At 42.8% G+C, this 14,673-nt stretch overlaps 1 protein-coding gene across 1 annotated transcript; it reads right to left on the reverse strand.

Moving 5' to 3' along the window:
• Positions 1–1,088: 1,088 nt before the first annotated feature.
• plekhn1 (pleckstrin homology domain containing, family N member 1) lies at positions 1,089–14,475 on the reverse strand. The gene is made up of 16 exons (XM_085146387.1): positions 14,370–14,475; positions 12,648–12,738; positions 12,320–12,481; positions 11,430–11,510; positions 9,890–9,980; positions 8,032–8,165; positions 7,406–7,555; positions 6,126–6,206; positions 5,940–6,015; positions 5,542–5,687; positions 5,114–5,266; positions 4,237–4,479; positions 3,651–3,806; positions 3,038–3,283; positions 2,761–2,821; positions 1,089–1,928 (listed from the first exon to the last, which is right to left on the reverse strand). The coding sequence occupies exons 1-16, from the start codon at positions 14,441–14,443 to the stop codon at positions 1,744–1,746; spliced, it is 2,130 nt and encodes a 709-aa protein (XP_085002513.1). The 5' UTR covers positions 14,444–14,475; the 3' UTR covers positions 1,089–1,743.
• Positions 14,476–14,673: the final 198 nt, after the last annotated feature.

Genomic DNA, 14,673 nt, shown 5'->3' on the forward strand with positions numbered 1-14,673 from the left:
AGCAGACGTGCACGCAAACCTTTCTAAACACTAGATGGCGACATAAACTCATGTAACTGGACGCAGCTGTGTGATTTACAACGTCTTTCTTCTCTAAAATAAACAAAATACTGCAGATAAATCAGTACAGAAATATAATACTAAGCTTATACAGAACAATATATTTTAATATACTGTTTAAATTTAAAGAGTTTAAAGTTTGTTCAGTATGGTTGGTATTCAAAGAGCACTCTGTCAAGACGTTTTGTCCAGCAGGGGGCAACACTGGACCATAAACTCCAAGGTGTTTCAAAGTTCTCTTGATTTTTCAAAGGAATCTTTTTGTTGTTGTTTGTTTGTTAAGCCAGTTAACACTGACTTGTGAATCATTTGAGCATGAAAAAGCTGCCGAACAGTGATGAATCACTGTTGTGTCTGCGCGTGACAGACAACTTAGCAAATAGCTTTAAATTGTATCTTCAGGCACTTTGTTACTAGCAGAAATCTAGTTTCTCATAGCTTAAAATCATTTTATTAATTGAACCCAGGAAAAATACTAAAGAAAAGACAGATATAAAATAGTATTTTTGCACCAACTAAGGTGGATTTTCATACAAAATACTGACTTTTAAAACTGGTTAGAATTGTACAACTCTAACCCTGAAACTCTTGTTTCTAAATCATTTACTGTATTCCCATGTATGCCTGCATGTTTCAGTCAATTGCACCACATTTTGCTACAAGATGTAAAGAAATTAGAGAGGTCAGATGATTTTTCCAAAGCACTGTACAATCTATTAATCACAGGTAAACTGTTGTTTATTATTTGCCTACGTGAAAACTAAATGGTGTCTTACTAGACTTTGAAAGAGGCACCTGGCGAGCTAGTGTGTGCAGGCTGCAGAAAACCTGTTTTACAACATAAGGTTTGCATAAAAAGACTTGTTTTATTCTTACATTATTGCTGTTATTTTTCTCACGTTCTAATATAAACCAATCCTTCACCACTCACTATTAATTTTATTTAAAGCCAAGACACTTTGACAAATTATTACCTATAAGTGTTCCTATTACTATATGCAGAAGAGGACAAAACAGACACAATATACTGAAACTTTTAACACTTTTATTTCCAAATATAAATAAGCACCTCAAACAAAAATGAAAAAAAGCCACAGAGGTATCAGTACTGTGCACCTCTGATATTATTATTATTATTATTATTATTAATTCAATATTAGTCAGTTGCAGCCACATCTATTTGCCTTGACAGTATAGCACAATAAAATAAGAAGTGTACAAGATTTACAAAAATATACATATATTCTTTACTATAACAAGCCCTGATGGAATGCTTTAATAACATTACAGTATAATATGAAATGAACAGCCTGTTTGAAAAACCTATAAATATTAAAATAAAAAAAGAAACTGTGTTTACTACAGATAAAACCAATGACAGAAAATATTATTCAAGCTACACAGTATATACAGTATCCTCTACTGTCTCCTTCCACAAATGCTACATATTAAACAGACAACTGAAGCCTTTGTTTGCCACTTCCATAACGTTTTGCTTCATCCCGTCATTCCTCTGCTCAACTGCCCGACGTCTAACAAAGCAGTTCCTGGGATTTGTTGGTTCCTACTGTACACAGTGGGACCAGTGCGATGCTTGCTGTGCTTGCCGGCTTTTATTATCCCCCCTGATAGAGATCTGTTGTTTGCACACGTCCAGACGAGCGCCGGGCCATCCTTTTTGTTTTATGACCATCTCTGTGGTGTTGCCATGGCACCAAGCCCTCTGGCCCCGAAGTCTAATCCTGTCCAGTCTGTTGAAATTCCAGCCGTTGGCTGGATCATTCCTGTATCACAGTCGAACTCCCAAATGTTGTCATAGTCTATTTCCTGGTCATCTGGTTCTGCGGGTTCGAGGTATGAATTGCGACCTATAAGAATTGAAGACGATTAACATACTTGTAGTTTCACGCAGCAAAAAGCAAACCTCACCCTGTTTAAGTAAACTTGGAAACAGTCCCAAAGTAATTATGGTGTTATGTGCATTGTCCCAAAATATGGTCTTACTGTAAAAACCAGTAGAGCTGCATAATCCCTGCTGCACCACCTTCTCTTGTTGTTTATGGTTAATAGTAAAAAAAACGTGCAGCTCGTCAAATAAAATCACCTGGTAAAATCATGTTTACTAGTTTATCTGGATAATCAGATAATCTGGACTGACCAGAGAAATCCTAGTCTTGTTTCATCAATGATAGCAGAGCCTGTGTGAGCAGTTGTGTGCTGTCAGTCACAATCTGTTGAGCAGTGTTCTCTTACACTGAGCTTCACCCTGTTGGGACAACTGCACCAGCATATTTCGAGCGACACGAAGCTCTAATTCACCGGCACATTTGCACATTTCCTACACCTTCAAATCTGCAACCTTTAACCTTCCGTCTACCTGCTGACAGACCCGGGAGTTTAATCACACCAAAGTGCGCACAGTGTTGAATTTACAGTGTGGTGGAGCGTGGACAATGTTGTGTGTCCTTTTAGGCACACAGGCTCACAGTGCTGACTTTTATAGCTCAAACTTTGAGATTGGAGATTTCAAAGAGTCTCCATTGTTTCTCCACAAAGAAAAAAAGGGGCTCTGTATCTTTGTTCACAGGATGAAATGAAAACATTTCCTATCTGGGCTAGGAGCACAAAATGACACACAGGCTTTCTAAACATAAAAGGAATGTTTTATTTGGCTTTTGATTGCATGCCTTTAATTCTTACCTGGTGAGTAACCATAATGCATCTGAGCAGGCTTTCTGGCAGAGCTCGACGGGTGAAGTATCTGTCAGCAGATGTGAAAACAGAGACAGTTACTTCCTGTGATCAGTTACAACAAACATCCTCATGGTTTCTTAAAAATGTCTGTTTCTTCTGAACCTGTTTAAATATCACCTGCAGCACGCTTGCTGTGCTACCATACAGTTTATCATTTCACTCTGCACTACTGCATTCCAGAAACCGGAGTGTCCTGGGAGATGAGTATCTCTGTGCTTCTCACCTGCTCTTGCATTTGACCTGGCACAGGCAGCAGCTTTAGCCTCGACACAGCCTCTGCTCTCTGCTGCGCTTGGTTCTCGGGTGTGTCCATCTCCAGGTCCAGAGCGTGGCCCTGGGTGTTGGTCAGGACCAGGCTTCTCCTGGCGCGTCCACCCATAGGAGGGTCGTGGAGCTGGAAGGAGGAGGGCAGCATCTGGGGTTCCTGGTGGTGGTACTGCTGTTGATTCAGCTCTTGCCAGAGCCGCGGCTAAGAAACAAAGGAATAAGATATGCATTTTTAGCACAAAAGTTGCAACATTCCTCAGTTACATTGGACAAAACAGTAAATGTATCCAATAAATTAAATGATGACTTCATAAAGAGGAATAGTGCAGTAAAACTGAATATTTTACTGCACTTAAAAATAAAATTAAGCCAAACTAAAATAATTAAATGACTGGTTGGCGAAATCACAATTTAAAACGTTTAAACTTAGAAGATTTGACATGCTCTATAAAAAGAGTTATCACATGACCAAATACTCATGTGTTTATGGGTGTTTGCACTGCTTGATATCAGACAGGCTGTGCAGGTGTAAATTGAACCTGTGGATCCAGTATCATTGGCCCACTTACCACTGGCCTGGCCTCTTCCAAGGAGTAGATTTCGGGGGTGCAGGGCTCATCGTAGAGAGGCGACAAGGGTTGTCGTGGGGCACACATATCCGAGTGGCGCTGGGCGATGTCAAGGGAGTACTTTAGGGATGTCTGAGGAGTGCTCCAGCTGTTAGACTGGAGAGGATTCAAACAGAGGCAGGAGTTAGCTTTAAGGAGAAATCTCCTTGCATTTGTAACAATAGACACAGGAAGTAGAAAAATCAACTAATCCACAATTAGTTGTAAGTGTTACAGTGTGATTGCTGTGATTGTGTGTTTGTGACTTATTCCAGATCTGCACCAGTGGAGCAGTAGAGAATCCCTCTGAGTGCACCAGACTGGCTTAAGCTCTGTTTATAAATTTCATTCCTTGCATCTTTGATTAAATTGATCTTTCAACCAGCCTAAGTGCCAGTGTTACTCCATTTGTTAACACCATATGCATGATCGCCTGTCTAAGTCTATTGCCTGGTGTCTATTTAGGTTACCGCACATGACACGTAAAATACGTCAGCAGTCTCAAAGGGAATATTCGGTTATCGAGTTAGACGCCAGACTGAATTACCTTGACAAGTGGAGCTTTCTCCAACCGCTGCGGGCTGGCCCGGTGCTGGGCAGAGTAGGGTATGCTGTAGAGCTGAGACAGCTTGGAGCTCTCTGCGGGCTGGAGGTAGGAGCTGTGCTGAGGGGATGAGTAGCGCACCGACAAAGGTCGTAGGTCACGCTCGGGCCTCGTGTGGGAAGACATGCTATTGCTTCTGCTGCCTAGCTGGGCAGTCTCAGTCGAAGAAGGACGGCTGGAACTGTACTGTAAGGACAACACACCCGAAGGACAAAAGTCAGCCAAGAACTGGAGCTTTAGAGCACATTTAGCTTCTGTTTGCTCATGTTTTTAGCAAACAGTGTCATGTAAGTGTGAGAGAAAAATGTCTCTGTTTAATTTGTGCCTTATATCTGAAGCTGAACACTAACATCTGGGCGTGCAGCACGCTCTACTTTAGCTAATTGGATAGGTAGGCAGCTTACAGGACCCGCCCCCCCTTTTCCTGGAGGAGTTTGGTCAAATGTCCTGATAATGCAGAATGATTAGGAAACTGCTGAAGCAGAAGCTAAAGGTCTCTTATGACTCCAAATCTAGAGTTTTCGCAGATAAGCATCATTTGAGTGAAAATGACTTTGTTCTGTTTTTCCTTTTCTTTGCTGAAGGCCTGAGGATCAGCACCGCAGCCTTTGTAACAGGAGCACTTTGGTCTCTAGACCTTGCTTAATAATTAACTTTGTGAAAGAAAGCATCTGGTTGCTCAGCTCCAACAAAACAAACACAGGCTTTTTTTTTCACAACTCTGACCATATTTATATCTGTGCAAATATTGGTGCGCGCGATTATGTTTATTAGATCACTTGAACACTCATGACTGAGAAGTAGCGCACAGCCGACTTACACAACGGGGCTCAGAGTACCCAGGGGTGAGAGGGTTCTCGTCGAGAATTGGGAACTGAAGGTTTCGGGATCCTCGTCCACTTGGGGGCCGGCTAGACTTAACAGACTCCATTCTTCCTTGGCTGTGTCCACTCCACCTGTCAAACTGAGGGGCCTGGAGATTAAAGGGCACAAAGCAAGCATTAAATATGTAAAGCAAGCGACTGTGAATAAATCTTTCAGACTTTGGTCATGTCTAGACCTACAGTAAACTGTTAAATTGGTAACACAGTAGCAAAAATAGAGGAAGTCAAGTATATAATCATGCTGAGTGTTAGTTTACAAAAGAGGCAAGGCCAGACTCAAACTTAAATTCACTCCACCCATATTTTCACAAGAGATAGCTCTCTTAACAGCAGCTGTGGTCAGTTTAATTATTTTTGGCCTCACCTCTGTCTTCGTCGGGGTGTAGATGATGTCATAGACGGGAGGCGGGGGGCTTAGAACAGGCACGTCAGCAGCTTTGAACTGCTGGATCCAGTCGCAGAACTCGGTCCTGTCCAGACAGGACACCACTATGGGGTTGATCATCTTGCCTGGGAAGAGAGGAGGAGAGGACAAAGCCTGTCATTCGGTCCACTTGCTCACTGGAATGTGCTATAGCAAGATTGTCATTCAGCAGGGATAAAACCAGCTCATTCATATGGGGGGGGGGTTACACTCTGTGACGCTAGCAGATTCATGGAAAAGGCCACTTAGCACAAAAACATGCATAAGAATGCAGGCTCATTAAAATCTCTTTAACATGGATATGACTAAAGAGCAGTGCGCTGATTCACAGTGTTTACCTTCAATCATGAAGGTGTTGGGCTTGACGTCTTGACAGGGCGTGGTCACTGTAATCATGTTGAGCGGAAGTTTTCCCTGCAATTGTATAGCAACAGGTTAACACAACTTCCTCGTGCACACTCTGAATATGTTGCATTGAGCCTGGGCTGTGACTCATTTGAACATCAGAAAGGGGTCAACCTCACCTTATAGAAGAGACCGTCGTTCTCTTCTGATAGGATGATCAGGGTCGATGGGTACATCACCAGCAGCCTGTCATTCTGTTCCTGAGGACAGAGAGATTTATGAAGTGTGTGGTTTTCTTTTGCTGAGAATTTATATTATTTTTCAACCAGAAGCAACATTTTTGCATACAGTTTCCCAATTTTGGATATCTTGTTTACATATTTTACCATGTCCTCTACTGTGCGCCTTTCACTTGATTTGTATGTAGGCCTCCTGTTTGTATATATTTCGCCTGTGTACTGTTTATTCCTGGTGTTTTACTATTTACATTTTATTCCTGCACTGATTGTTGGGTTTTCTCTGTATTGTTCTCTGTTCCTTACTATATTAAACTCCTTGGGGCAACTGTTGTTGTGATTTGGTGCTATATGAGCCAGAACTTATTTTTTAATTAGAGGACAGAAAGGCACCAAGTACTTCTGAAGGTAAGAAGGCAAGCGCTGATAACTCAAGCAGTGATAAGATACGAATAACCTCCGGTGCAAACACAGCCATAAGACCTGTGCGAACGTAAACAAAACCAGCGACATTATCTTTTAATACAGCGCTGTGAGAGGTACACTTTAAATCTCAGTAGGATCTCCACTCAGAACCAGTTAGTGGGGCGATTTAAAGGTGCGGCAGAGGGACGGTTTATGTTTCCACTCTCTCTCTCTCTCTCGGAGGGCGTGTCTGGATAGACAGCTGACATTCCAGCTGCGAGGTGAGTCGAGTCGCTGCGTGAGCCCAGCAAATGCCTCTCACACACCCAGGCCCTAAATCTCAAGCACTTCAATGGGACTGCCGATTTTTTCCCACAGAAAATAAACTGCAGAGATCCACGCAAGTTGTGTCATGACTACTATTTTTTATTGGCTGCTAAATGAAGCCCTGTTTGCGGTACTTTTTTTTGTTGTCTTCTTGTATGTTTTTCAGGAGCAACCAGGTTGCAGGTGTCTCGCACTGCTGGTGCACCGTGACAGGAAACAAAAAGGAGCTGAAGGACATTATATACACATATAGACTCCACCCTTTTCCTTCACTCCTTACATTTTGTCGAGCTGATGTTTGTGTTTGTGTTGCGCAATGTGAAAACTATGTGAGTCACCTAGATTAAGGGCTGATGTTATCCTGACTATAATCATGGGAAAAATTCTCAGAGTTTGAAAACATGAATGTATCATTTGTTACGGTCTGTACAGTATTAGGCAAGTGACCCATAACAGTGATTCAGTCTTGATAAGAAGCAGAGGTGACGTACCAGGCAGGGCAGGTGCTGCAGTCGCACCTTAGTGACATAGGTGATGGTGCCCAGGCTGTCTCGCTGTGAGCCTTCCCACTCGTGGATTGGCTCTCTGTTGATGGAATTTCTCAGCTCCTCTCTTCCCTCGAGAGAGTTGTCCTTGTTGAGCTACACGAGTGAGTACACAAGAGATGAGTTAGGTGAGTCGGAAAAGAAAAGCTCGGCTTTTCCTGAAACATAATCGTGTTCGTCTGCTTTCCTTCCCCGGCTTGTACGCCAACACCGTTTTAAAAAACTCGTGACTGTTTCTTTTCTCTTTTTTTTTTCGTGATACATCCACATTCACGTGTTTTATCAACTAATTCCCCACCTGTGGGTGTAGAGTCAGCACTTTACCCCTGCACAGATGTGAGGGTTAGTTTGAGGTAGGCCATGATGCGGTCAAGGCCACTCCCTAGTATCGAAGCCTCAGGGAGAGCCAGCAGTGAGTGACCCACTTGACTCACCTACATCTACACGCACGCACCCATCCTGTTTTATGAGCCAGGACTGAAGCCAAAGTATTTTCTGGCTAATTCAATGTGTGACTTCAGAACACACACACACAAAGGCCAAAAAACCACAGGCGAGGCTGATGAACTTACTCTCACTCTAGTGTAGTTTTCTGGTGACATTGGAGTTCCTCCATTAGCTTCAATGTTTTCTCTGAGCAGCCCAAACCACATGTCCATTTCTTCTTGGTTGGCGAAGTAGACGATGATGGGATTCAAGCTGACGCCTGCAGGATGTAAAAGGTCACAGGTCAAAAATGTAAACCGCTTCCTCTTTCTAAGTCCTTTTTTTTATCTCACAGTGGCAGATCATTCATGTCCACAGTCAGCCTGCTTTGATGTTGTGAGGCGTTATGTAATAAGGGCCATAAATGTGAACACATGTTCAGGACAGTCAACCACATGTAAGACCTATGTTGGAAAAACCCCTCTGACCTGCTGTGTTTGGTATTTAAGGATTGTAGGAGATTTTCCTTCCCACACGGTGCTTATCCAGAAGGAATGAACAGGACCTGGGATGAATAGATCTGGAATCTCCCTCTACCTATCAGTCCCACACATACCACAGATAACCAGCACAGATAGGTAGTCTATTTTATTCCCGTCCACTGGCTGTTTACTGTAATCGTCTGGAACCGTGAACCTGTTGCTCCCTTAATAAGCAGCTCGTCTGGAGTCTTGTGTTGACTTTCTTTTCACTGCAGGTCTTAATTTTAGACCGTGACCACAGCACTCCCTAAAACTTAGTTATCTTTTTCACTCCCTCAAATCTTTCCCTTTTTTTAAGTTCAAGCAATGCGAACATTACGAAAACGTCTCTCCCGGCTTTCAGACAGTCAGGTCGTTGACTGTTGTTGAAAATGTGCCACAATAAACATCTTGTTTTCACAGCTACATGTGTAAAAGCTTCCAGGAATTTTTACACATCCTCTTGTGTTGCTTTTGCACAGTCACCCTTCTAAGTCATCGACAGCGCATTTTCGACTCAGTGAGAGGAAGACGTCGGCCTCCCTCACAGAACCGATGTACATCAGCTCTCCCTTTTTGACTCAGAACTTCCTCACGCTTCCTCCAAATGTTTCCGGGCAGCTGTGCCCCGGGGAAGTTTAATGAAGTTTAAAACCGACCAATAAAAAACAATAGTGTTGAATAACAGGCTTGATCTGGGAAATTGTGAAACCAAAAGCGAGAAAGAGCAACACCGGAGAATGTCAATATTCTGGAAGCAGATATAAAAGTCCGGTCCACTTCTCTCGTTTTTATTTCCTGTGCTATTACAAAAGCTACGTAGCCACAACAGCTTTTTTGTGATTTTAATTTAAAAAAACTTTTTTTTCTTGCCCATTCAAAGTTCAAAAGCTAAGTGGCATTTCGGCAAGCCTTAACCTGAGCAGTTTTTGGAAAGTGGCACCATAGATTATAGGCGGTGACAAGGTTAAGAGCGGTAGCTGGGCTTTTCTGCTCAACAGCTGGGCCGGCTGAAGTGCACCTGTTGTCTAACAAGCGGGGTCTTTAAGGCCAGTTTGGCCCTCCCTGACCGAAGGCGGAGGGGCCCAGCTCTGGTTCATCTCGGTTTTGAGAGGAGGTGAAGAGGTGAGAGGCACTGCGGGACCTTTGAATCCCCAGAATGTGATAACAGTGGAAATGCTGCAGTCTGGAAATAGTGGGTTGTTTTCTTTTCTAAAGAGAGGAGAATTTTTACTTTGATCTATAACCGATGAGGCGGTTCGACACAGCTGACCACACAACAGAAGATTAAAACAATAAATAAAAATTGTGTCAGTCTGTCTCATCATCAAAAAGAGCCATCCACAGCTCTACGTCATACATTTTCAGTCTAAGTGATCAATTACCTAAATTCCACAAAGCCAAAGAAACAAAACAGCATTATTGGATACCACGGCACAATGCCAGCAACCACTCGTGTCCTTTCTACTGAAGTCAAACATACCGTTTATTTGAAAGGCGAATTCCTGGGGTTGGCTGTGATTGCAGTTCTGCTGCAGGCTGCAGATAGTGAGCTCTTTCAATGGAAGAGTCCCCTGCACATAAACAGTAAAACAACTTCAGTCATGGCGCTTTTCACTCATTTCACTTTGCAACTTGTTCTCTAATGTGTGCCTTTCTCTTGTTTTTATAGCATATATTTCTTTCTTTTGTATTTATTCCTGCTGTGTACTATTGATATTGACCCACAAAGTCGTTGTGCATGCACAATGACAATAAAGAGCTATTCTATTCTCTTCACTTGCACAAACATTCATACATCCATAAAGTATAAACTAGGGATGCACCGATACCGATACTGGTATCGGGTATCGGGGCCGATACTGTAAAATGTGTGTGTACTCAAACTCGTAAAAGTTAACCGATACCATGAACCGATACCAACTTATTTCATTAATCAGAGGGTGGCTTGTCATTTCTGTTGTAGTTTTTTAGATTGGCCACTAGGGGGACATCCCACGCTAAACAGGCACAGGGTTAGGCGAGTGAGACTGGCGGCTCTAGATAAAAAAGAGAAACTGGAGGCTGCTGTAGCTAGGCTAAACAAAATGTCAGCAGTGTGGACCGGAACAGCCAACTTTAACTCAGGTTTTGGAAAAGCGATGAAAAATGTCAAGAGAAAATCCACAGGCAGTTAAAATAACAGAGGCTCTGACTCATTTTATCGCTCTGGATGACCAGCCACTGCCGGTCGTGGAAAACATAGGATTGCACCGTCTTCTCAGCATACTCGAGCCGCGATATGAAATTCCCAACCGCCCATACAGTGCCAATAGTTCAGTGATATTTTGTAAAATTACAATGTGGAGACTCTGCAATAATTTAACAGAAGTGCTTATTTTTCACTTGAAATTTTTGTGGTCATTTTTATTAAGATTTTATTTTTTATCGGCAGGGAATATAATAAAACCTGTCTTCCAATTAAATGTATTTGTGTATGTGGTAGAAGTATCGGTTTTTGTACTCTGTATCGGCAAGTATTCAGATCCAAGTATCGGTATGGTATCGGTTTGAAAAAATTGGTATCGTTGCATCCCTAGTATAAACTGTTCACTGCATCATCATCATCAGAGCTGCTATATGATCTGTTTGAGCCATCTGTTCAGCTCTAGTTCTTAACCAAAAAATTATTCACCATGACAGTGAAGTCAGTCTTGGAAGCCAATGATGTATTCATGTCTGACTTCCATTTTCCGTCCTCTATAAACCTGACTAATACTGCACACAGGTGCTTAGCTGTCTCTTTTAGAGAAACGGTTTAATTGGCGGTAGCTACTGATGATTAATGGCTGCTCACGTTTTATGAGGCAGGTGAAGACACGTAATCATACCTTCTGTTTACCAACAAAGTGCTGGTTGACAGGGGGATCTATGTCAGAGCGTATGATGAAATGACAACCTTTTTTTTTTTACATCTAACCTGAAATGGTGAGGATTTAAAGGAAGGGATTGTTGATAAGGTTGCTTGAATTTTGAAAACTCACCTGGTATGTCAGTCCGGTTGTGTTGTTGGAAACAAAATGAAGGTGTGTCTGGAACAGATCCAGGTAGCAGTCGTGTATATCCTGAAGAGACAGTAAGAGAAGATGAGCCAAATGTGCCACGTAGTCAAATCTATCCCACCTGTGAGGATTACTGTTCTGCATTAAAGCTGCAATCTCCGGTTGCAGAAAAAATGAAGCTGTGTATGCATAAAGGCCCGTGCGGAGGCGCACGTTATTACTGTTTATTTTGCATCACACCATCTTGCTCAAGCGTTTTCCTCTGATTCACCGAGTGCCCACCGTCTTGTTACAGTATTATTTTTGCTCTTCACTGCACAGTATGTTCTTTTCCCACCGTGATGTCATTCCTTCAATTAATTCTTTTTTACGCTTATTGACAGAGCTGTTGTGTCACAACTTTGACAAATTGCAGTTCCCACCGCGAGGAGCCAGCGAGTCCTCTATCTGTGCCTGGGATCAGACGCACTCTCTCTGTACCCTGAGGTTTTCTCATTAAGCTGTTTCACAACCACAGCCTATGCAAGCATGTCCAAACACAGGCTGCGGTTCTCTTTTTGGAAAACGTATTGGATCTTTCGCAGCCAACCAGTGCGTCAAAGCCGGCAGCGAGTTTCATTGTGTTTGGTGGCTGCAGCCACATCCTGTTACTCTCCACCTGTTTTGTTTTGTTGTTTTTTCGGCTTCTGACACTCGCTGGGTTCGCACAGGGATGACTGGCATGATGTGTCACCATAGGCTTGGCCATTGTTGGAGATGACTTTAACCTCAACGGGGTAGTTGCAGTATAATCTTTGTTTTCTTTTACACCTCTGTTCCTGACATTGCGACACACGGTCATTTATAAAAAAAAGGTGCTTTGCTGCGCTCACCTGACAGTGGAGGAAGCGGAAGCGAACTTTGGAGCTGTGAATCATCCGTCCATAATTCTTCACATTGATGCTGCTCTTCTTCCAGCCACTGATCGGGTCGTAAGCAAACGGAGGATCCCATTTGATGTTTTCTATCGTCTGCAGATCTTTCGGGGACATTTCCTGCAACCACCAAGTCACAATATTAGTTCGGGCATGTCAGTAAAGCAGGCAGACCTGAATTTAAAGTCAGAAAGATTGGCACAGGGCTTGAAAACCACAGCCGAGCAGTTCTGTTTGGCATATAGATGAATGACGTTACGTTTTCAGAGCTGATGGAGGTACGTACCTTCCTCGGGGTGACAGTGCAGAGGATATTTATGATGCTGTTGGACTTCTCCTGTCCCTCCTGGGGATTATACTTGCGAAACAAGCGACTGCTGTCATGAGAAAGGAAAGCTATGTGTTAATACTCACTCTCCAGTGTTTACCGCCTAATCCATGTTTAGCTGTTTGGTTTATTTCCCAATCAAACTTCACGCCTATAAGGATTCCAATATTGTCTCCTATGTACAGTTAGTGAAATAACCTAAATCTGATGTTTGTTATAGCAAAGCTTTTCATTCCAAAGTCACACTTTAGTTTAAATCACGTTGTCTGCCTCCTAAATCAATCAGCATCCCTATGCGTGGCTCCCACTCTATCAGTGTCAGCCCTTTAAATGATAAGAACAACCGAGTCTTGTGTTTGTGATAGCGAGGATATCCACAGGGAAAAATCAGCATTCAATGTCTCTCTTTGTTTTGCATGACCCTCATCTATTACCATGTGTGTCACATCTTCACGAGGAAGCTCCCACACTGCAAAGATAAGGCTTTAGAGACTGCTTTTACAGCTTCCGCTTGTAGTTTATCTGCTTATCTGTACATATGTGTGCCAGCGTCCTCAGTTTAACAACGCAGGCTTTTGTTTTTATGCTGGGAATCACGGGTTGTCCGTCCAGGAAGTCCATGTGCAGAATTAATTATCTATTAGTGCCTATTGAACAATAAAAAAAATAAAACTTTCTAAAATGCATTTATGCACAGTGAAAAAATATAATGGTCCTACATTGTGGTGTAATCTGCATCTGCGAGGTGGCAGAGGAATGTGTTGTAGATAATAGACAGGTAGTGGACTTGCACACCCAACATTCTCCAAGTCACTGCTGTGGCATTCAGCACCATTCACTCCCCTTTTCTTCAGGGAATACCTGAGCCTGGCCTGATTCTCCAACACAAAGAGGTTGTACGGTAACAGAAAACAGGAACACTGACTGTATTGTTCATCCTGATCCAATGATCCTGCCTGGAAGGTGTATCACTGTCCAAGTTTGAGCCGCTGAGCTTTTAAAACCAACTGTCTTTTTAGACAGTCTTTTAAAAAAAACTTTAAAGCTACATGAGATGTTTAACCAAACTACATCCTGAATCGTTAGTCAGAAGATGAAGAATAGAAGCAGTGGTGAATTAGAACCAGATGTGATGGTCTAGCAAGGCTGAATCAAGGGTAACATGCCCAGGCATATAATCCTGGGGGATTAAAAGAAAACCAGGTAGAAAACCAAGTGTAAGCCAGCCATCTCCATAGTCACGTAGTCATGTACTAACTTAGCAGACTAAACCTTATCATTTAAGAATAACAGCTCAAAATTAATCACGTTAATACTCAAGTCTGGATTGTTTTTTGTGTGTGTGTGTTCATCTTTTGGAGGGAAAACAGAGTAATCGACAGCTGGCAGATCATCTTCACAGAGATGCAAAGAGGAGGCAAATGGTAACTGGATCATTGACACCGTTGGCCAGACGGACAGGCTGCTCAGGCACGACTCCGGGACTATTCCGTATTATGATCCTGAACCTGGCCCCCACAAAATGCACAACCTCTGTGTAACCCCACTTCTCAAACCCTCAAGAAATACCAAGAATACCTTCCAGTGTCTAAAATAACAATCTGCTGTCAAGGGCATGACATGTGCTCTGTTTACACACAAGTACAGTATGAACACCCGGAGAGATTGAATAGTTCTTACCTGTTTCTGCGTATGAAACTCTTGCTGGAGAATCTGAAGTTGTGCTGGGGGACACATGACATACTGCTCCCCATGCTGCTTTCCTGTGTCGGGCTCTGCGCCTCTGTGTAGATACGCTGTAAACTCCCTCTGTGATGGATGAGTCTAATCCAGACGTGTGGTGCGCTCACTGCTGAAGTCAGACTTGTACTGAGGCAGAAGTACGGAGGGTGAAGAGTCACTACTGTGTGTGAGTAAAAGGGGGTGGAGTTTGGAGCTGTGTCACAACAGGTTGTGTGTGTGTGTGCGTGCGTGCGCGCTCGGT

This window comes from Neolamprologus multifasciatus, chromosome 20 (genome assembly GCF_963576455.1).
Source record: "Neolamprologus multifasciatus chromosome 20, fNeoMul1.2, whole genome shotgun sequence".
In the NCBI taxonomy this organism is placed as follows: Eukaryota; Metazoa; Chordata; class Actinopteri; order Cichliformes; family Cichlidae; genus Neolamprologus; species Neolamprologus multifasciatus.

Coding starts and splice junctions, on each gene's coding strand:
- plekhn1 (XM_085146387.1), bottom strand. CDS start 14,443: ATGGGGAGCAGTATGTCATGTGTCCCCCAGCACAACTTCAGATTCTCC. Junction 5,267..5,541: donor ACACCCCGACGAAGACAGAG/GTGAGGCCAAAA, acceptor TTTAATCTCCAG/GCCCCTCAGTTTGACAGGTG. Junction 3,284..3,650: donor TGGAAGAGGCCAGGCCAGTG/GTAAGTGGGCCA, acceptor TTTGTTTCTTAG/CCGCGGCTCTGGCAAGAGCT.